At 42.1% G+C, this 23,493-nt stretch overlaps 2 protein-coding genes and 1 long non-coding RNA gene across 10 annotated transcripts in view; 2 read left to right on the forward strand and 1 right to left on the reverse strand.

Annotated features, from left to right (window-relative positions):
• Positions 1-7,451, reverse strand: part of LOC144463710 (uncharacterized) — a 28,265-nt gene extending 20,814 nt beyond the window's left edge. Inside the window, exons 1-2 of the mRNA XM_078169085.1 lie at positions 5,705-7,451; positions 5,549-5,605 (exon numbers count right to left, since the gene is read on the reverse strand). Coding sequence (XP_078025211.1) covers positions 5,549-5,605; positions 5,705-5,894 — 247 coding nt within the window. The 5' untranslated portion in view covers positions 5,895-7,451. The remainder of the gene's footprint in view (positions 1-5,548; positions 5,606-5,704) is intronic.
• Positions 5,542-9,214, forward strand: LOC144463711 (uncharacterized). Of its 2 annotated transcripts, XR_013491746.1 has the most exons (4): positions 5,542-5,618; positions 5,691-5,884; positions 6,549-7,164; positions 8,093-9,214. It is a non-coding gene; the product is annotated as an uncharacterized LOC144463711 (long non-coding RNA). The 2 variants fall into 2 exon arrangements; XR_013491745.1 differs by having other exon boundaries at positions 6,549-9,214.
• Positions 9,215-14,515: 5,301 nt separating this feature from the next.
• The window catches only part of szt2 (SZT2 subunit of KICSTOR complex), a 421,207-nt gene continuing 412,229 nt past the window's right edge, over positions 14,516-23,493 (forward strand). For all 7 annotated transcript variants that reach the window (XM_033622785.2, XM_033622790.2, XM_033622786.2 and 4 more), the window contains exons 1-4: positions 14,516-14,689; positions 17,005-17,130; positions 19,470-19,643; positions 22,703-22,873. In XM_033622785.2, the coding sequence (XP_033478676.2) occupies positions 14,666-14,689; positions 17,005-17,130; positions 19,470-19,643; positions 22,703-22,873 (495 nt within the window). In that variant the 5' untranslated portion in view covers positions 14,516-14,665. The remainder of the gene's footprint in view (positions 14,690-17,004; positions 17,131-19,469; positions 19,644-22,702; positions 22,874-23,493) is intronic.

Genomic DNA, 23,493 nt, shown 5'->3' on the forward strand with positions numbered 1-23,493 from the left:
TCAAATACAAGCTTCAAACATGCATTCTTGCTCTCTGAAGTCTGTCCCATTATCCTGATGGGCAGGGACTTGATGTGCAAATTAGGCCTTTGTCTGATCTCAACCCTAGAAGGTGTCAAAGTTCACAGACTATCTGATCTGGAACCAAATTTTTCACACTCCTTTGTCCACCACACCTCGAACCTGAGATATGCATATCAGTGGAAATTGCAATCATCAACAACCTCTGAGCTTGTTACAGAAGCTAGGAAAACAGTTTTAACAGCTTCAACAGATTTCATGACACCAGAGGACCTGCATTGCACCTCTCATGTGTCACCAGGACCTGATGAGCCATATGAATAAGATTGGTTGAGGGAGAGATTTGACAAACTCACATTGACACATAGTGGGGTGGCTTAGGTCAATATATCACAACAATCGTTCATTTTGTGATGAAAGCACAAAATTTGGTACATGTGTTGGTGGATATATTTCAAACAAATCTAGATATTGGGGCATCACAAAAACGCACCCTAGTTGCCGTAGCAACCATTTATTCCATAAAATTAATCAAAATTATTAAATGATTCATTACAAGATTTTAAAAATGTAAATATGTATTAAATTAAGAAAAATACAGTTAGACACACTCACAGTTCACATTAAATTAAGAACAAGTGCAAATTCGCAATAGCTGTGACCTCATACATGCATGCATCCACACAACATGCATACACACAACCTCAAGAAAAGCAAAATTTTCTTGAAATGCTTAGTATAGCGCCACCTATGAATGAATCCTTGTCATTCTTTCTGGCATAGTTACTCATGGTCTCTACTTGCAGTATGCAAATTTAGAACATTTTTGGTCAAGTACTTTTTGAATTATTTAAGAAAAGCTTTGTGGACAGACCGACCAAAAAATACAGTTAGACACACTCACAGTGTCTCAAACACTTTCTACCCCACCACCACTACAAGCCAGATAGCCAACTGCCAGCCAACTGCCAGCCAGCGGCAGTTGCTTCCTGCAACAAGCAGTGCAGTGGGCTGTCCATTAAGGTAAACATTTAATTACATAGACGGAAGTTCAGTGATAAGAAGTTTGTCATAGATGATGAGGAAATCTCAACAATTAGGGAAAAGTCAGTAAAGAGCTTAGGTAGATGGTACAATGTGGAGTTGAATGGTGAGGAACAGGTGGTGAAATTTAGAAAAGATGTGGCTGAAGGATTGGATATAATAGATAAATCAGAACTTCAGGAAAGTTGAAGTTGTGGTGTTTGCAATTTGGGCTATATCCTAGGTTAATGTGGCCATTGTCAGTTTATGAAATTCCAATATCTGTTGTGGAGAGAATGGAAAGGTCGGTTAGCTCCTATATTAGGAAGTGGTTGGGTGCTCCTAGGTGCCTAAGTAGTGTTGCATTGTATGGAAAAGGGATACTTCAGCTGCCAGTATCGAGTTTAACAGAGGAATTTAAATGTACCAAGGTCAGGACAGAGCTCTTGTTATCTGGGAGTAAGGACGTGGTAGTTAGGAGTGTGGTTCCAAATCCAACCAAGGGGAGGAAGTGGAACCCAAGATCGGCAGTTCAGGAGGCAGAGGCAGCTCTTAGACATGCAGAGATTGTAGGTAATGTTCAGTTTGGCCGGGGAGGCCTGGGGCTTGGCTCAGGTAAACCGGTATGGAATACAGCAGGTCTCTAAGATAAAAGAAAGCTGGTTGTAGAACAGATACGTAGACAGGAAGAGATAGTAAGGGGTGCAAAGGTAGTGGCCCAGGCTAAACAGGGACAGTGGTTGAATTGGGAAAGTGTAGAGAAGAGGAAGCTTAGTTGGAGGGACCTGTGGAGTATGGAGGAGAATCGTATTAGATTCCTGGTAGGGGCTACATACGATGTGTTACCAACCCCCCAGAACCTAAAACTGTGGGTAAATGAGGACCCATCATTCCCATTGTGTTCAGGTACTGCAACTTTAAAGCATATTTTGTCAGGCTGTAAAGTTAGCTTGTCACAAGGCTGATATACATGGTGACATAACCAGGTGTTGAAATGTTTAGCTGCAGGCATCGAAGGGAAACGAAGACAGGTGAATTCAGAAGGTGTTAAGAAGAGGAGTTTAGCAATTCAGTTTGTCCGTGAGGGAGAGAAATACAGAAGGGATAAGTTAGTAAGGAGGCAAGGGTGTGGCTGCCTAGAAGGTGCTTGTGATTGGGAAATGCAAGTAGATTTAGGGGGAAAGCTTGTTGTTCCTCAGGAAATAGTTTGTACCAAGCAGAGGCCTGACATAGTGTTGTGGTCAGTGAGTCAACAGATAGTTTATTTCATTGAGCTGACAGTTCCTTGGGAAGACTCAGTGGAAGAAGCCCATGAAAGAAAAAAGCTTAGATATGCAGGCTTAGGAGCAGAAGCTGAGCAGCGAGGATGGAAGACTAGGATTTGTCCAGTGGAAGTGGGGTGTAGGGGATTCATAGCAAGATCAACTGTCTCACTCCTGGGGGAACTCGGAGTGCGGGGACAGAGTTTGAGGAAGACAGTGAGGGAAATCTATCTATCTATGGATCTATAAGAGAAGAAATAATGTCAGTTGGGGGCCAGCATGGGGAACTACTAAGCAGGGTACATAACTCCTTGAGATCAGGTGGAGAGAGATCCACCAATCAGTCCTCTCAGGAGGAAATCCAGGAAGAGGAAGGTTATTTAAGTGTGGGAGGGGCCTATTTGAAACCCTTTTGTTTGAGACCATGCTGCAAGGTGAGTGTGTTTGCTGATCATGTGAGTTTATTTATCTCTTTTAACTTAAAGGGATAGTGCACCCAAAAATGAAAATTCAGGCATTATCTACTCACCCATATGCCGATGGAGGCCCTGGTGAAGTTTTAGAGTCCTCACATCCCTTGCGCCTAATGGCTGACGGCGCCCCAGACCAACGTCCAAGAGCACAAAATTGAATCCACAGAGTACCTCCATACTGCTCATCCATAGTGATCCAAGTGTGCTGCAGCCCCGACATAAAAAGTTGTTTCGAAAAACGTCATATGAACTCTGTTTTTAGCCTCACTGTAGCCTGTAGCTCTGACTGTTTCTCTGTGCTCCGCGCTCATGTGTGCGCGCTCAGGGTGATCGGTGATGCACGGTCTCTGAAGAGCAGCAGTCTCGTCAGTACTGATGTCCAGATTCTCAAGTGCAGGCATCGCCAATCCCCAATCTGAGCAGCAAAGACTTTCCTCATCCGTTGGCATTGCTTTGCATTTGAAACAACTACACCACCAGGTTTCCAGTGCTCGACTCCGGTATTCTGCGGCTGGCTGAGGGTTAGGCTCATGAGCTGCGGCAGCTGCTTCGTCCAGTAGCCTGAGTTCCGTCCGTATACTCGGGCTCAAACAAATACGGCTCAACAAAGAAATGCTGTTCCTCCTCAACTTCAAAGTCTTCAGACATGTTGGGCTGTACTTTACTAAAAGACCGTAGTGCAAATTATCTTTTAGCTACTGTGGTTACTGCTATCTCCCCCTGTGGTGCACGTGTCACGTGATGTAAACACGGGTAAGCAAAGCTCATGCTTTCACTGGTCTCGTGCAAGTGCGCACACGTGAGCGCGGAGCACAGAGAAACAGTCAGAGCTACAGGCTACAGTGAAGCTAAAAACAAGATTTCATATGACGTTTTTCGAAACAACTTTTTATGTCGGAGCTGCAGCACACTTGGATCACTATGGATGAGCAGTATGGAGATACTTTGTGGATTCAATTTTGTGCTCTTGGACGTTAGTCTGGGGCGCCGTCAGCCATTAGGTGTGCTAGCCGCTCCCCCCGCCGATCTCCGCAAGGGATGTGAGGACTCTAAAACTTCACCAGGGCCTCCATCGGCATATGGGTGAGTAGATAATGGCTGAATTTTCATTTTTGGGTGCACTATCCCTTTAAGCTTATATTGGAGTTATGCTATGTAGCATGTGAAATAGAGTATGGTGAATGTGCTAGGAAAGGTAGTATCAGCACTACTTCTACCTGGAGCTCGCAAGTACGGAGCCTGGGTGTGGTTGAAGGTGGCAGTGCTGTTTGGGCTGAGAAGGCTATGTGTAAGTAAGGTAAAGGAGGTTATTGGGTCGGTGCGGGGAGCAATGAGAGCTGGCATTAGGGGAGTGTCTCTGGGACGTCAGAGTCTAGCCTCCTGGAGGTGTCGTGGGACCAACTAGACGAAACACTGGTGAAAGGAGGTTCCCACCTGATGACCCCAAAGACATGCTAGTTATCACTGCTCACTGGTCTGTATAGATAAGCCTTGCCATAATAGCTTATCATAGGGCTTAGGAGGTTATTCACTGAGTGCTGATCCTTTCTCTAGAGCACAAATTCTTGTGTTTATGTGAATGAATTATTTCAACTGTAATAACTATGTAATAAAATTTAATTTTTAGGATGTACACATTTTGAACATCATAGGTAAAGGCTAAAGAGAAAAACAATCAATATGGGCCTCAGTGGAAAAGTAAATTCACAAGCTAGCAAAGCTAACTAGTTACGCTAAGTAGTTAGCTTGGTACATGTAGCAGTGACAGAGCTGAGTGTGGGAGAGTAAGACATTGTAAAATTATGAAGGAATGTTTGAACCCCACTGGATGACACTGCCACAGGCATCAAAATCCTGTTGGGAGCTGATCTCTTGTGGTTGCAAGAGCGGTTGCAGAAAGCTCTGCGGGTGGAAGAAGGCTGGTGCACAGGCCTCTGCTTCTGTGAGGGAGAATGTGAGAGCTGACCATATCTCTCATAACTAAAAGTACAAGGTAGGTGTTCTATTTATTTTGTACATTCACTGTACTGAAAATAATGAGTCTAACAATATCATCTGGCAAGTGATTAAAATATTTTAATTTTTTTGCTTTTTAAGGAGCAACAAAGGAAGACAAGCCAAAGAGGAGGCCGTAAACTGTGAATGAGAAGCTAATAAAATGTTTTAAAGAGCTCATGTTCTATTCTATTACATTTTAATAAAGCTTTTTCCACTTTAATATGCCTCTAAATTATATTTGTGGCACTAAAAACATGAAACAGCAGCTCTAGGATAGACAAAGCATTCCATGCCAGTAACCAATGGCTGCCACATTCCTCAGAATTAAAATTTGCGATGCCCCAATATCCAGATTCATTCAACATATATTCAGCAATGAGTGTACCAAATTTGGTGCTTTCATCACAAAATGAACGATAGTTTAGCTATGCCGCCCCACTAACACATTTATTGGACACAACACAAATGCGCTATATCAGTCTTTCTCACACCAGCTCAACGTGACATGTACACCATGGACCATTCAGTCCCACACATCACACTTGCAAAACACACATCAGATAACTGGGAAGATTTGGGCCCATTTATAAAATCATGTCAGCGCGCAGCCGATTGGCAAGAAACATCTGATCGATCTATTTGATTGTAGTGGTATGAGATACCACTGCCACACTGAACACAAGTCGCGGCTTCACCACGCCCTTTCTGGGCTATTAGCCTATCACTGTTCAGGCGAAGGTGATAAAGGAGGGCCGTGTCCCTCCTCCTGACCTCTCACTTCCTGCCTCTTCGCCCCGCCCACTTCCAGGTCGTTGCACTCGCCGCTCGCTGCAGAACACAGGTATGCACACCTTAGCATTGTATTTACATTCGGCTGCGTCTTATGTATCTGAAACCGTAACCTTTTTATTAGGTCCGGCATCTCACCTGCAGTCGAGGCGATTATCCAGGGTGGTCTATCGCTGCCGACCGGAGCATAGCCTGCTGCACATGGGATACGCGGTGGCTGCCTTCCCCTGCCGCAGTGACTCTCTTCACCCCTCTCCCTCTTTGGGCGGACGCCTGTCCTACCCAGCTGGCCACCAGAACACACGGACGCTAAGCTAAGTAGGAGCATTGCTGTTTAACTATGGTCTTTTAGCCACGGCTACCGCTGTTTCGCTGTTGCTGCTGCTTCGCCGGCTTGGACTGGGCTTCCTGTCGGCTGCGTGTGTGTCAACCTGCTTCCTGCTGTCGGCTCGCTCTCCTGCTTCTGCGAGTGTGGTGCTGCTGGATGTGTGTGGCTGCCGCTCGTGTTGACCGGGGCTCCATCAGGACTTTCAGCCACCCATGTGGACTGGGCTGTGTGTGTGTGCGTGTGTATGTGCGTGTGTATGTGTGCGTGTTAATCAAGGTTTGGCTTAATTGTTTTGTTTATTTTCTTATTTAATTATTGGTCGATTCTCTTGAATTTCTTAGTTTAGTTCCTTGCTTTGTGTTGGGGAATTTATTGTAATTAAGTTTCATTTGGGAGGGGAACTCCTCAGTTTGAGTTCTCAGTTATTTGTGTTATATCAGTTATGATGATTAACTGTTGAGTTGATATCTGTGGCCAGAGACTCATTAGTTTCCTTTGTGTTTCTTTTGTTTGGTTGATTCATTATTGATCTAAATCCATATTTGTCAGTTTATTAATTCATTACAATTTGTTTCCTTATGTTATGGGATGTTGTTTGTTTTCTTTTTTTCTTATCCTTGAGCCTTGACTGTGTCTCTCCTTTTTCCCCTACAGCTGAAGGCCAACGGTGGTGGTGGTGGTTTCCCTGGGTGGTGGTGATCCCCTGTTTGCTGTGTGACCCCTGTTCAAGATTTGCTTTGTGTGCACTTCACGTTTTTGCTGTGTGTTTGGGGTGTTCTCCCTTTTCTTTTTGGACTTCACTCCCCCTTGTCACCCCCTCCTCCAGCCAGTAAGCCTCAGTCTGTGTCCCCTTCCTTTAGTTGGGCTCTCTTCTCCTTTTTGGTTATTGTGCCAAACCCCATTGTTTTAATTAATAAAATATTTTTTTTTGATCATTGAACTCCGTCTCCTGTCCTCCCTGAGTGAACGAACCTGAGTGTCTTTCTGGTGATAGCTCACCTTTAATATGGGTCCTTGGGCCCTACCCCAAGGTGGCGTTGTCTGTAAAGAGATCCCCTAATATATAAATTAATAATCACCCCCTCGTGTTGCCACATTATTTTCATCACCACTGCAGTGCTACTCTAAAACTTTAACATCTGTTGTGCACACTCAAAGAAAAATCCAGCTGGTACCTAAAAGCACTTCTAAATCTTTTTCTTTTTGTCCAAAGAACAAGCTACAGCTATTACAGCCCCACAGGAGGTCCCTAAGACACTGTGGGCTGTCGGTAAGTATGATGTTAGCCTCATCAAAGCCTGTGAACCTGTTGTCATCACTCCAAAATCAGACTTTAGACTTTGCAAGACTCAATATCCACTTAAACAAGAAGCCATCGAGGGCATAACACCAGTCTTTGAGTCTCTTAAAGCAGCAGGAGTAATTGTTCCCTGTGGTGACTCTCCAATGCGCATACCTTTGTTCCATTTTGCTCCCAAAACTCAGTTGCTGTATGTAAATGCCTTGCTCATACTAACAACTCAGATTCTGTCTCTAGAAAACGTAAGAGGTGATGCCGCTGCACTCCAACCCACTATCCTTGATCCTTTGTTTGTTTCAACTCCAGTCTCTATTCCCAGCTCCCTTACAGCAAAACAGTCCTTTGCCACACCACAAGAAAAGACGTTGTGGAGTCGCTGCGGCGCCACACAGAAAGAAGCAGTGTGGCCGGGACACGATAACAAAACCTTGCCTGCCCAAACATTTCTTTCCTCACTTTGTAAAATTGACACACCAGACAGACCATTTGAACATTTTAATACCAACTAAACTGAGCAGCGATAATGGCTCACACTTTGTCAATTCTGCAATAACCCAAATCAGTGATTTTCTTGCCACTGACCTCAAACAACATTGTGCATACCACCCTGCCAGTGGAGCTGCTGTCGAACGAGAAAATGGCACTCTGAAATCAAAATTGGCCAACTGTTGTAAGGAAACGGGACTGCCATGGACAAAAGCTCTGCCTATTGTTCTAATGCATATGAGAATGAGAAAAAGGTCCAGAGTGAACATGAGTCTCTTTGAAATTCTTTTTGGCAGACCTCCATCCCTAGGAGTGGAGCCTGTAACCAGGCCACTCCCCTCCACTGGCCTATGTGAGGATGACATGTTACAATATTGCAAAAACTTATCTTCCACTCTCTCTCAAATCTCAGCAGGTGAAATCAGCCCTTCCACCACCAGCTTCCACATCACGCCATGATTTCCAACCTGGCAACTGGGTGGTGATAAAGGACCTAAGAAGGAAACACTGGCACTCCAAACACTGGCGAGGTCCATTCCAGGTGTTCCTGACAACGCATACTGCTGTGAAGATCGCTGAGAGAGCAACGTGGATTCACGCCAGCCACTTCAGGAAGATCCCTGAGCCAACGGAGGAACTCAGCTGTCGACGCAAGGACGGACAACGCGAGGACGGACGAGCGCGCGCGCGCAACAGAGGACGACACGAGAAATAACTCTGTGAATTCAACAGACACCAACTAGACGTGCAGGACTAACAACGCAAAACCTTTTCCCACCAGACTACACCATGCACCACCTGATCCTGACTCTATCATGCGATACTGATAGAGACCTACACCTACAAACCTGCCAAGACTGTCACTCTGACAGAAGGATAAAGTGCAACATTCACCTGTACTGTTCACCCCGAAATTTGACAATCAGGTCAAATTCACACATTATGTACGTTAACAATGCCGATCAAAATTCAGCCTCATTTCACATTCCTGATCCCCATCATTACCCCAGCTCAGACTCTGACTCTAATGATGACATTTTGTACATAATGTTTTCTTTTTTTTGTTTTTGTTTTGCTTTTTTTGTCTTGTCTCTCTCTCTCTCTCTCCCTTTCCTTCAGTTTTTACATACATACATATTGTTTTGTTTTGTTTTAGTGATTAATCAATAATCAAAAGGGGGGGATTGTAATTGTAATTTCATTTTCTTTGTGTATTCTTTGTGTTTTCAAATACTGATGTCTAGACCTCTTAACCTCCCACCTAGATACAAAATCCTGCAGGATACGCCAGGTGTGAAACACACCCTAGGGGGTCAGAGCCAATACTTGCGGCAGGCGAAAGAGTGTGAAAACAATGGGTAGAGGCGCCGCTCCCTGACGCAGACAGAAGGGTGTGAAACACACCGTAAGAGGCGGTCCTCAGGTATAAATGTTTAAGCTTCCCCATGCTCAGGGTCTTTCTTCATTCTGACCGCTCGTGTGCTGATTGACCTTTTCTTTGCAAAGAAAATAAAAACCCTGTCGGCCGGCAGAAGTCTCTATTTCATCATTCACCAGCAGCACAGAATTTCCACAACAAAAGTCATCTAAGTGGTTTCCTCAGAAACCCTCATACAAGGTGCCTGTGTACCTCGAAAGTGAAGAGCAGCAGGACACCCTGTTTGCCTGTCTTAAGGGCATATTGGAGAAAACACAAACAACACTGAGCTTTACCGATGAAGTAGACTTCACATGTGGTGTTCTTTTTCCTGAAGTAAGCATGACTGTGTAATGCATTTCTGTGTGGTTATTGATTTTAAAGCTCCCCCTCTCACTCCCATTTATTTTTATATATACATACATACATACATACACTACCTCTTGAAGCTCATGGAGAGAATGCCAAGAGTGTGCAAAGCAGTAATCAGAGCAAAGGGTGGCTATTTTGAAGAAACTAGAATATAAAACATGTTTTCAGTTATTTCACCTTTTTTTGTTAAGTACATAACTCCACATGTGTTCATTCATAGTTTTGATGCCTTCAGTGAGAATCTACAATGTAAATAGTCATGAAAATAAAGAAAACGCATTGAATGAGAAGGTGTGTCCAAACTTTTGGCCTGTACTGTATATATATATATATATATATATATATATATATATATACACACACACATATATATACACACTCAGAACAAGAGTGAATACCAACAGGAGAATATTGCAGGGGATTTTGGCACATTGTTTTGGGGCGTTACCCACATGTTTAGCTCATTCCACTAAAGCATGATCCTTGCAAGTTTTACCTCGTTGTAAAGGTGATGAATCAGGCTTTCCAACAATATAAAATACAACACCAATTGGTATAAATAAAGGGGAGAAATAATTGACTGAAATAACATTTCCAAACCTTTTTTGGTAGGATGGCCCCCCCTGGCGACCCGTAGGCTCCTACATTGGTACACCTTTATATATAAGGCAATTCTTGGTCTGCTTCCATATTACCTGTGTGTTTTCATCACGCAAAAAAACACCGGGCAGTATTCACTGCGTTCTCAGGACCTCTTTATGCTCTCTGTCCCAAATGCTCGGACTGAAATTGGGAAAAGGGCTTTTGGGTATTCTGCACCCTCAGCCTGGAATTTGTTGCAGAATGATTTAAAACTGAAGGAGCTCGTGTCATTACATGTTTTTAAATCTAAATTGAAGGACTTGGAAGCAGTTTCTATGGGATGTCGATGTTTTTAGCTTGACTGTTTGTACAAATTACTCCCAGAAACACTCGTTTTGATTTATTGGTAGTTTTTCTTTATGCAAATTTTAGTGCTTGTGAATTGTACTTGTTCTCCCTGTATGTCTCTGTCTGCAACTTTGTGTTTTTGCTGCTGACCGTCTTGGCCAGGTCTCCCTTGAAAAAGAGATTCTTAATCTCAACGGGACTAACCTGGCTAAATAAAGGTTAAATAAATAAAAATAAAAAAAATAAGTATAATGTGTGTGTGTGTATATATTCTGGCGGCAGGCACTCATATATGGACTGACTGAGCTAAAGGGGCTGTCCTCACAGGAGGCTGAACAGGCCTATCTCTCTGGTCCAGTTTATGATAAAAGGTAAGGGTGGATAATTACATTTTCAAATGCAATTTGAAGTAAAATATCAACTTGGCAATCATTGTGTCCTCTGTTACCAATTTAGTGAAGTGGAAGACTTCATACAGAAGCCTGCAAAGAGAAGGAAGATAGAGGAATGGAATTTCCATTAAAAATGGGAAGAAAAAAAACTTGTCTCTGACTTCTCATTTCTTATTGTTTTTTGTACATTTTTATTTATACATGTTCAGTTTAATATTTTGAATCTGTCCCCACAGTAATCATTGTGTTTTCTGTTTTTGTAATCTTAAATATCTGGTGAGGAGTCAGTCAACTCAGCTTTATTTATCAATCATACAATAAGAGAGGTCTGTTAATCTTTTAGGGCACTTTTGATGGAGATCTGAATTGTACATGCAATTGTTTTTATTTCTGGGTGTACTTAATTATTACTATACCATTATATTAAATTATAACCAGTGTTGGGCAAGTTACTAGTTAAGAGTAATTAAATTACTTTTTACTCTAAAAAGTAATCACGGTTCTGATCTATTTACTTAAAGGACAACTTCGGTATTTTTCAACCTGGGCTCTATTTCCTCGTGTATGCGTGCGTATGATTCATGGGTACCACTCGTTCTAAAATTGGTTCAGTATTGAGCCGCGAAACGAGCTAAAACGGTAATGGGGCAAATGCGTCCCGTATAAAAGTGCTTTTTTTTTGCCACTGACTGGTTCAGATAGCCAGTGTTATCTCTGTAAATAGCATATGGTAGCGGCCCTGGGGCAGTGGTGAGTGTGAATGAGTGGAGTCAGCTGTCAGTTAGTCTGAGTGGGCGGAAGTTTGGTGCAGAGATCAGCCTCTCATTGGGCGGAACGAGCCACACTGAAGTCCTGCCCTACCACCTCCGGTTGTGTAGCAGTTTTCAACCGTTTTCAACACGTCCTTTACTAACTTTTGCGGTGTTTGATCTTGCGGGGATGTAGCCATTTTTCTGCCATGGTTCGCGTCCTGTAGGTGATATTTTTGTGGGCGTGTTACACCAAAACCTGTTTCCCCCCTGCAATATTTTTGCAAGTGCCCGTTGCTGTGGCACCGCCCAGAACGATTGTGATTGGTTGAAAGAAGTACAAGCAGCCGGGACGTTTTTTTCTCCAATCTCAAAGTGAGAGCGAGACTAGCTGTCAGCAGAGATATTGGTTTGAGGGAGAACAGGCTCTGATTGGAGGGAGACCTAACCACGCCCACTTAGGAGACAGGGCTGTGTGACGTCACGAGCTTTGCTCCACTGTGTCTGTAGCTCTCTCTACTCGTGGGACAGCCCTTTTCTTGAGGAAGAGGTGTTTCGGGATTGGATGTCTTCTCTTCTTCGGCTGGCAGTAGTCATCTTGGGAGAAGTGAGCACTGCAGACCCGATGGTCTGCAAGGCGCAGTGTCTGGAGAGGAGTGTTGGCATTTATGTGAGCACTCCAAAACCTCTGGTAACACTCCAGGGGGTAGCACGTAAAAGACTCCGTCCTCTGACTCTTCTAGCGTAACACACACTTCACACACACATACTCATTTACAATACCGAGCGGGGACACCTTCCGCCTTTCTGCTCACCTCAGCGCTGAGGAAAGCCAAGTGCTGAAACGTGTCCGTTTGTGATACTGCTGTGTGTATATGTGTGTATATGCATATGTATATATATATATATATATATATATATATGTATGTATGTATATATGTACGTATGCATATATGTACATATATGTACATATATGTACATATATATATATATATATATATGTACATCTATCTATCTATCTATCTATCTATCTATATAATATATATGGCATCTTGGACCATTTATATCAGAACTGATTACTGCTTTAGCATTAAAATATATCATAATAAAATAGCCTATATATTATTATTATTATTATTACTGTCCCCTTACTGTACAAACTGTAAATAAATCTTTATTCCTGACTATGTGACGTCGCCATTAATGTGTTTCTAGTTAAAATACTGATTTTTTTTTTTTTTTTGGTAGATTGGCTTATGGTGTGATTTTGAAGGAGTAATTAAGTTAATCTTCTCTTAAGTGGATGTAATATGTAGAGATGCCATTTAGGCCGTTTTTCTTCGTTTTTTTAAAGTCTATATTTTGCTTTACAAAAACGTGAAAAAGCAGCTGTGACCAAGCTATCACGAGGTGAGTAGCATTGTAAGCATAATTAATAGCGATATACTTCAGTTTGTCTGTGTGTTTTTGTATGCAAGCGGGTCTGCTGCGGTCTGCTGACAGTCCAAAATGGCGGCGGTAGGACGAAACCATGGGCGAGTCTGTTGTTCTATTGAGCTTCGCCTCTTGGTATCCATGCTCTTTGCCTACGGTAAGGGGGCATAAAGGGCTCACTCACTGACTCACTGACTTGACGATTTGACAATGGGACAGCCCTCACACACTCACGTACTTAACATGAACGCGCCTCTAAATCAGTGAGTCTGTAAGGGATCTGATTGGAATTGGGCCTTAGTCACCGCCCCCCCGCTGCAGCCGCCTGGTCTCGTCTACTTTACAGGCGAGGCACATGACCATGAGCCAATCGTGCTCGTTGTTCTGAGACAAACGTCACCTGTATCTCACGCTAAGCAAAGCGCGATTGGCTGGTAACATGTCACATTGGAACAGATGCCTTCAGGGTTCACAAAAACCTCCGGCATACTGAAAACAACCACACATTCACGAAATGGTCAAATTATCGTTCATTTGTTCTTTCTTGGGATTATTGATTGTACGTCGTACAGAGGGCCAAATTATCGCACAAATACGATAAATAATATTTATATTTTTTAAAGTTTTTTTGGGGCTTTTTAGCCTTTAATGTATAGGACAGACAAGCGTGAAGGGGGAAGAGAGAGAGGGGGGAGTGACATGCAGCAGAGGGCCACGGGCTGGAGTCTAACCCGGGCCGCTGCGGCAACAGCCTTGTACATGGGGCGCCTGCTCTGCCACTAAGCCACCGGCGCCCCAATAATATTTACATTTATTAAAATCGTACACCTGTCAACGCTGGCCGTCACGCTTCCTGTCCCGAAAGAGGGAAAAAAAGACGCGATGACGCTTCCGGATCACATGGCGCCTAAAAACATGATCCACGGAAGTGTAATGAATGTTATTTCAAAACAAAAGCTTATAAATTGTGTCTATGCCTTAAACTGTTGTCTTACTAATGGATAGATCCTCCATTAAATTTTTTAAAAATCTTTAGACAGTGTGGGAGATATATCGGTGCTATAAAAAAAACTATAGACCTACAACTACACTATACTCCATGAAAACGTTTCTTTTAGTAGCTTAATTCTGTAGGCTACTTGTGGTAGCTGAAAAGAATGTAAATCCCTTTAAAACAACTGACTCAGCAATAGGTTTACAGTACATAGTAGGGTCTACAAAAGCCCTGCCCACATAACCTGTCTCGGTTTCCTTCAGCAGAGTAGACTTGCTAGATTCTATAGGAAGTCAAGGTAACTCGTATCTTTATATCTGTAGTTTAGCCCAGGAGTGTCCAGACCTTGATGGACGGGGGCGGTGCAGTGCAGGGAGCAACCGCACTGCATGCACTGTCTATATACGCCCTTGCACCATACCGATGTAAATGTCATGTTTGAGGGCATTATCTTAAGGCACTCTCATTAGACGTATCTATGTATTCATGTTCGTCTAATAGGTTTTATTTTGAAAGATCTGACCGGAAATATATGCTCTGTAACCCAGTGGAAGCTGATAGTACTCCACAAACATCTGGTTATTAGACAGGACAGTTGATAAACAAGTATTGGAACAGACTGTTTCACAGAAACCAAAGTGAATATTAATCAGCGGAGGCTCGCTAACGTCCCTGCAGTCCCTATGCGAAACACGGCATGGCAGAGAGACAGGACAATGAGGTAACGTTAACGTTAACAGTGCCTTTAATCTGCAGTAAAAAGTACAGGGGGGTACACTGGTGAGGAAATAAGCGCACGTTTATCATTCGATTGTGTGTCCTAACCGTCACATCTCGATAAAGTCTTGTGTGAAGTGACGCAAAGATAAAAACAGCCTCCAGGCCGCAAACAGAGCTTTGCTAACACTTACGGACGAATATAAACTCGTGTTAGCGCTACGTTAGCTCGGCTGCTAGCAGTGACCGCTCAGCTGCACGTTACCACGAGCCACCTTAACGTCAGGTCCCTCGTCACATCAAAGATAAGAGATGTTCTGTGTTTTTCTGCCCCATCAGTCCACTGCTCAGACCAATGCAGATTAACGATAGACCATCGGTTAATCGAGCTAGACCATGCTGCGCCTTGGTAAACAAAGTTTTCATCCAGCACCAAAATTTGCCCGACCAATAAAGGGATTTAGTGTTGTTTTGTTAAACGGCTAACATTGATTTTAATTATCATATCATAATTGACGTTCAGCAAATTACTTAGACCTTTTGGTGAACTCGGCGTACAAGCTACCCGTTAAAGTGCATTGTATTTAATAGAGTTGCAACGGTATGCCGTGATATTAAAATTGACAGTTAAAATACCGTGTACATTTGCTTAACTTGAAAAAAAAGCAACTTACAAAAAAAGTCTTTTATTTTAGTTATTTTCAAAAGGGAGACTTTTTACATATACTTCCATTAAAAATGGTTTCAAGTTTCAAATATAATAATAAAACATCTGTTTAACCAAAATAATACATCGGTTTCATTCATTTAAGGGGCATTTTGATGGATAATAATAATAATTCTCTAATGCAGTGATACCTTGAAACTGCAGTATTTTCGGAGACGTAATTGTACTGTGAAAATCTCATACTGTTGCAGCCCCAGTATTTGAGAAAAATATTAACTTGAAATGGCACACACTTTGTGTCAGCGTTGACATGGTACAGAGGGTTGACATTAGATAACGAAAGACTGTATCAAAAGTAGAAATATGATTGAGGAAGATGCTGGTCAGTGGATTGGGGGTAGCTACACTGTGAACTTTAATATTTGTTAAAGTTTTTAAATCATAATTTTGCAGCTGTTCAACTTTGCCAGCAAGGACACGTGATGGACTAAAAACTGTCAGATTTAGGCAGTATCAGCCAATATTGGCTTTAAAATGAACTATCAGAATTGGCAGACATGCTTTTTCTTATTTTGCACAATGAACATTACATACATTGAAAGTATTCTGTTTCATGTCTCCATCTTCTGGTGGGCCATCACAATAAGAGTATGCATGCATAATATGATGTTAATTCCTCTACAGAAGAGACTTGATGATCACTAAAATTTGGTGGGATAAAAAGTGGATATATTGATATCGGTATTGGTTATCGTCAAATTAGCTGTCAATTAGTTAGTTACCAGCATATTGGATATCAGTAAAAAATCCAACATTGTCCATCCCTATTAAAAACATGTAGAGTTTATAATAACAATAATAATAATAATTTAATTTGTGTAGCACAGTTAATAGAGCGAGTGCAGCTCAAAATGCTTTACACAATAAAATTTGTAAATACAGACAAAAGACTGTATAAGATAGAGTAAATAAGATACAAATACACAACCACACACTCACACAGGCACATGCACACATAAAAAATACAAATTAGGTTTGATACCAATTAATTAATTTAAAGCTACATAAGTACGAGTCTAAAAATATAAGTTTTAAGAATTTGTTTGAAGTTGTCAACTGAATCAGAGAGTCTGACCTCCTCTGGAAGGCTGTTCCAGAGATGAAACAAATGACACAGAATGCAGCATCACCGTACTTTTTAATTTACTCTGGGGGACATTTGGTAGACCAGAGGTGGAGGATCTAAGGGATCTCGAGGGAACGTATTTGACCAACATATCAGATAAATAGTCAGGAGCCATTCCATTAAGTGATTTAAAAACTAAAAGCAAAATTTTAAGATTAATTCTGAAAAGAACAGGAAGCCAGCGAAGAGCCTTTGAAACTAGAGTAGTGTGTTTCTGATATTTAGTCTTGGTGAGCAGACATACTGCTGTGTTTTGGATCATCTGAAGTTTGTAAAAAGGTTTCTTTGAGAGGTCTGAGAACAAGGCATTACAGTAGTCCAGTCTGCTTGAATTAAAGCATGAACAAGTTAAATGCTGTGTATTTTAGCCATTATCAGGAAACTTGCTAATTCTTATTAGTGGGTAAAAAGTACTCTACTGCTTAACTCTAAATACGTACTAATGTAATATGTCTCCCATGGGAAGGTGGAGGAGGCTGACCAGATCTACCTGCTGATGAAGGAGGAGTATCGGATCTCTAGGAATGTGCGTCTGGCGTGGTTCCTTGGTAAACTTAACCAAGTCATCTGGCCAGCATCAAAGCCTGAACTGGTAAGTCTCCTGTTCCCATCGAGCCTGACAGCGTCATGATGGAAAAGTGGCTCATGGTGTGCCACTCGTGTTGGAAGTTGTACATTCTGAATGGTTCCTCACTGTTGGCCATTACTATGCTGCTGCTCTTTTTACTGGTATATACCACTGCAGATTATAATCTTTTGCTGCTGTATGGGGCATTCTGTCAGACATCAGTTACCTTCTGACTTCACCACTTAAAGTTTGAACCAGTCACTGTAATATATAAACCTAGTTTGTAAGCTTGGAAGTGTCTGTGCACATACAAGGAATTTGACTCTGTTTTTTTTCTGTTGCCCTCAATGCACACACACACAGAATAGACATACAGTGAAAGACAAGGACAACAAAGGTGACAAAGGTGGCCCTAGCTAACAGCAGCTAACAGCTAACAGCGGCGCAGTGATGCGAGGAGAGGGATGAGATGTGTGAGGTTGAGCCACTTGTCAGTTGTCAAAAGACAAGACGTGATTGGTTTGTTTTGATTTACACCCGCCCCAACAGTCCTACGTTGTAAACACAGCCAGCATGGTGAGGAGGGGGTTTGTCAACTCGCGTTGCGTGTGTCTGTGTAGGAGCCTGAATGAATACTCCATGAAGTATCGGATGACATGGTTTCATCAATGTTATCATAGCTTTTTGGTACATAGCAGCTACCGTTGTTGCAATACGCGTTTGAAACAGTGAGGTGCTAGAGTGCGCTATCCGTTTGAATGCAATATATGATTTCAACATTAGATGGGAGAAATTCCTACACACTGTGGCTTTAAAGAAAAGGAACCAACCACAGGATTTTATGATAGCAGATATGCAATTTTAGCAACAGCTAAACCAATAATAAATCCATCCACTGAACATGAAATCTATCCACGATCTCATCATTAGCCCCTTTTACACTGCCAGATTTTCTGCAAATGTTGGGCCACTTTGCCGGCAAGCTGCGAGCACAGAGCCGGATTGACGAGTTGATCCAAGGTGCCCAATTTTCCGCCTCATAGGGTAGTCATATTGGCGGAACCTTTTTAGTTTAAACAGAACGAGGCGGCCCTCCGTCAGGGGAGGGGCTGTTGATGACGCCGCATGTGCGACCCACTGGCGGTGGATAAACAGGAAACAGCTGATAGCAGGAATGAGCAGCTAGTACTGGTAGCAAGACGGAAATGCAAACCTGACGGACACTACAGTAAAGATGAGCAACTGGGGAGACAGAATTGCGGGCCCTCCTTGTCCTTGCAAACAAAGAGGCCATTGATCGTCGAGTGACGGGGATGGTGAAGGGCGGGCCAATATGAGAGAATCACTGAAGGACTGACTAGCAGAGCTACATGTTTTGTTACTCGCACACGTCCCCCCATTGCCCCAAAAAAGGCACATTCTGTATAAACAAAAGTAGGTAGGCGGCATTTTGAAGAAGACTGATAGGGCTTTCCTGCAAATTTGCACAAATCCTGTCTAAAAAGGGCTACTGACTCTGATAAAGGCCACGCATATCCCATAACTTATATATGCTAATGCGTAACCATGGTAACACATATGCAAGCCAGTGAGGGTATTTTCCCTGATTAAAATGCTGTTAAAACTGCCATCATTGTATCCCGCTCCGTGTACTTTTTCTGTTCATGAAGTCCATTAAAAAGTGAGTGACAGTGATTCCACAGTATTAAGCCTTGGATCATTACGGTACAATACGCCTTCTTTTCATCCTGTCTCTGTGTTAGTCATCATTCATAACATGCCATTGCCTTGCAGTCTAATAATAGCCTACTACTAATGCTCACAATCAGTTCTTTCTCTATGAGCTCTTTGTGAAACCAGAGAACATAAACACTTTAAAGCATTAAAGTGCTGCTGCATAAACCTAAGTTGGTCACCAGAATTTGATTTCCCCACGTGGGTCCTGATTTTGCAGGATGACAAGCATCAAAACTGTCTGTCAAAGAGTTGCCTGTCAGTCAGCAGGACTTCATATTTACTCCTCTTGGTTTGTTTGCAAAAAGTCAGTGTGAACAGGAACCAAACCAAAGTGCGACCAAATGAACCCAACTACAGTTGTGAAAGCACCCATAAAGAAAAGTGGCATATATCGGTGTATTCTAGTGAAGAGTGGTACCTGCGGTAGTGGACCATGAATGACTCCACAAAGCCAACACTGACATTAGCTATCATTCACCTTTCAGTCTCAGTGTCACTCTGGTGGCCTCTGTCCTCCACATTCATACTAACATTTGAAGGACAATGAAGTACAAAATTCCTGAACCACATGAATGTTGTGAATGATAAGACGCTGATGTCATGTTTCATTCTCACTTCATTTACAGCTCAACTCAGAGAATGAATTAGACTTGCTGAGTATTTTACCTAAAGGATGGCAGGCAGATTTCTCCCCCACCATGTACCCCTACAAGTTGATGCCATCCACTCGAGCCACCTTCCTGGCCCGGAGGTACCGCTTCATTATCGAGCTGGACCTCAGCCCCTCCACGGGGATTGTGGTAAGACTTAAACACACTTTAATGGTTGGTGACTTTATTTATTTATTTATTTTTTATTTTATATACTTTTATTAATCCCCCTGAGGGGAAATTCACTGTTTACTGAATGAATGCGCTTGACACAAATTAGGTAGAAAAGTGGTGGAGTGATGTTCCCCCAACAACAAATATCAATTTTGTTTCATTTGCAATATTTGTCCTGTAAATTCTTCACAGTAGAAAAATATCTATTTGTATCCATAATATCTACAGAATATCCAACATAAAATCTTAGTTGTCCACTGCTGAGTTGCCCATGGGTGCAGCCATACTTAGTACTGGACCAATTTCAACAATTGTTCACATCAGTCTCTTTGACCAATTTACACAGGGAAATAGGGTCCAGGTTGAAAAATGCTGAAGGTATCCAGTTAACCTCTTTAGCTCCAGTGCTATGTGCAAAAAGTCAACATAACAGCCCTATTTATTTGATATCATTTTTCATTTACATGTTATACAGCTGTATATTTTCAAACAGGGAAAAATCCCTGTTTTTGCTTTTTTGTGTTGATCCCAGCCTGTTTTTATAAAAGAGCTGGTGACATCTCAAATGTGGCTTTGACTTGCAACTGAACATATAGCCCATTTCATTGAAAATACTGAGGTATACAGTGCCCTCCAAAAGTATTGGAACAGTGAGGCCAATTCCTTTATTTCTGTTGTAGACTGAAAATATTTGGGTTTGACATCAAAAGTTGAATATGGGACAAGAGATCAACATTTCAGCTTTTATTTCCAGGTATTTACATCTGGATCTGATACACAACTTAGAAGATAGCACCTTTTGTTTGAACCCACCCATTTTTCATGAGAGCAAAAGTATTGGAACATGTGACTGACAGGTGTGTTTTGTTGCCCAGGTGTCTCCCAATTACATTGATTATTCAAACAATAAATAGCACTGAATGTCTGAGCTCAGTTTCAGATTGGGTACGATAGGTTTTGCCTGTGCAGACTGCATTTAGAGGTGGAACCAACATGAAAACCAGAGAGCTGTCTATGGGTGAAAAAGAAGCAATTGTGAATCTGAGAGAAGATGGACAATCAATCAGAGCCATTGCACAAACATTGGCCATAGCCAGTACAACCATTTGGAATATCCTGAAGAAGAAAGAAACCACTGGTGTACTAAGCAACAGACGTCGAACAGGTAGACCAAGGAAAACATCAGCAGTTGATGAGAAACATTGTGAGAGCTGTAAAGAACGACCCTAAAACAACTGTTAGTGACATCAGCAACAACCTCCAGAGGGCAGGAGTGAAGGTATCACAATCTACTGTTCGCAGAAGACTTCATGAACAAAAGTACAGAGGCTACACCAGAAGATGCAAACCACTCATTAGCAAGAAGAATAGCAAGGCCAGGCTGGAATTTGCCAAAAGGTACAGAGATGAGCCTCAAAAATTCTGGGAAAAAGTTTTATGGACTGATGAGACAAAGATGAACTTTTTCCAAAGTGATGGAAAGGCGAAAGTTTGGAGAAAGAAAGGATCTGCTCATGATCCCAAACATACAAGCTCATCTGTGAAACACGGTGGAGGTAATGTCATGGCTTGGGCTTGCATGGCTTCTTCTGGGACGGGCTCTTTCATCTTCATTGATGATGTAACACATGATGGCAGCAGCAAAATGAACTCAGAAGTCTACAGAAACATTTTGTCTGCTAATTTAAAGAAAGATGCAACCAAACTGATTGGGAGATCCTTCATCATGCAGCAAGATAACGACCCAAAACACACTGCCAAAACAACAAAGGAGTTCATCAGGGGCAAGAAGTGGAAGGTTTTAGACTGGCCAAGTCAGTCTCCAGACTTAAACCCAATAGAGCATGCATTTTACCTGCTGAAGAGGAGACTGAAGGGAGTAACCCCCCAAAACAAACAACAACTGAAAGAGGCTGTGGTGAAAGCCTGGAAAAGCATCACAAAAGAAGAATGCAAACGTTTGGTGATGTCAATGGGTCACAGGCTTGATGCAGTTATTGAAAGCAAAGGATTTGCAACTAAATATTAAGTCTCATTCACTTTAATCTATTTTAAGTTTATATGTTCCAATACTTTTGCTCACCTAAAAATTTTGTGTTCCATTACAAATAATGCTATCTTCTAAGTTGTGTATCAGATCCAGATGTAAATACCTGGAAATAAAAGCTGAAATGTTGATCTCTTGTCTCATATTCATCTTTTGATGTCAAACCCAAATGTTTTCAGTCTACAACAAAAGTAAACGAATTGGACTCACTGTTCCAATACTTTTGGAGGGCACTGTACATTGTGTATCGCCATTCAGCCTGAAAATACTGAGATATGAATTTCTGTCCACATTGCTTAGCTCTACTTTCTAATATTAATATTGGTATTGGTATATGCATTGATAAAACTGTATTGGTCAGAGTCTAATGTGAGCAGTGTTTTGCTGGTGGATAGAGCATTTAACTCTGTGTCATCCTATCATTTGCTCTGTCCAATGTCAAAACTAAAGCAGTTTGGGATTCTTTGTTAAAGGTAAGATCTGGAGGATTTTCAAACAAAACAAAATATAGACATATACAAATGAAATCCTGCTTAATCATCACCTATGGGCTTCTACTCATGTGTGGTGGTGACTCTGTTTGCAGAGCAGATGCCCCTTAACTGTATTTTGATGTTTTTGTGAGCTCGGACCGCTTCTGGGCGGAGATTTCCCCAGCCAATGAGAGAGCGCAGGTGCCGTGCCTGAGCGTGTCCGAGCGTGCACCAGCGCGAGCCTTGCTAGAACCTCTTCTGTGAAGCCTTCTGTACCTCCGGGCTCCGTACACCCGGGAGAGTTGAGCCTGATAGGAGAGGCCAAATTTGAATGTGTGTTTACAAAGAGCAAATGGAAAATCCTCCAGACTCTACCTTTAATGCTACTGTTTGACAGGTGCTGTGTGTGTATCAGTATGGACCTTAACTCACAAGAGTAATACCTTCTATCTGACAAAACAGAGGTTGCTGAGTGCAGAAATGAAATGAGGTATGTATTGTTTTCTCTTGTTCAGGATGACAGCACAGGAGAAATGATCTTCGATGAGGTGTTTCACGCCCTGTCGAGGTGTCTGGCTGGTCTTGCTCAACCATTCAAAGTTCCTGGAACTGATCAACTTTTCAAACCAAAGATCTTCATCACCATCTTGGCGTATTCATCAATTATTGGCCTCACTTCCCATCAGGTCATTATAGTAGCTTACTTGTCATCCTGTTTTTGTCCACTGGTGTTTTATGTACACATTTATGTATCCAAATATCCCAAAAAAGGTTCAAAGGCCTTGGAATAAATGATCTAGTATGAATGTTTAAAGGCAGATTTATACTTGTGCGTCAGCTCTAAGTAGAACCTAAGCACGTGGCCTATGCCATTGTGAGCGTTTATACTTGTGCGGCAGTGTGCCTATGTCACTCTGCAGTCGCCCTTTCAAAACACTAGTCAGCGGTGGGGTTTCTGTGTAGTGCTGTAAAATTTGGTTGATTCAAGACACACCCAAAACACACATAAACATGGCTTAATAGAGACAATTTCAAACATAAGTACACAAATTGGCTTCATTATAACTCGCAGGATTCACAGACAAAACACTTGTCTTTTGCTGGTCACATTTTCCCCACAAATAAATCATGCTAAAGTTAGTAGCACGAGCCTATGTCATTTTACATTGCATAAATAAGCTTAGCGGCAAGCAGAGATTTCCTCTACTCATATGAAGTCAGGAACAACAGCAACATTTAACAAAGGTAACTTTACAAAATTTGGCTCCATTTCAACTCAAAAGGTTCACCGACAAAACAACTGTCA

This window comes from Epinephelus lanceolatus, chromosome 6 (assembly GCF_041903045.1).
Source record: "Epinephelus lanceolatus isolate andai-2023 chromosome 6, ASM4190304v1, whole genome shotgun sequence".
NCBI classification, from domain to species: Eukaryota; Metazoa; Chordata; class Actinopteri; order Perciformes; family Serranidae; genus Epinephelus; species Epinephelus lanceolatus.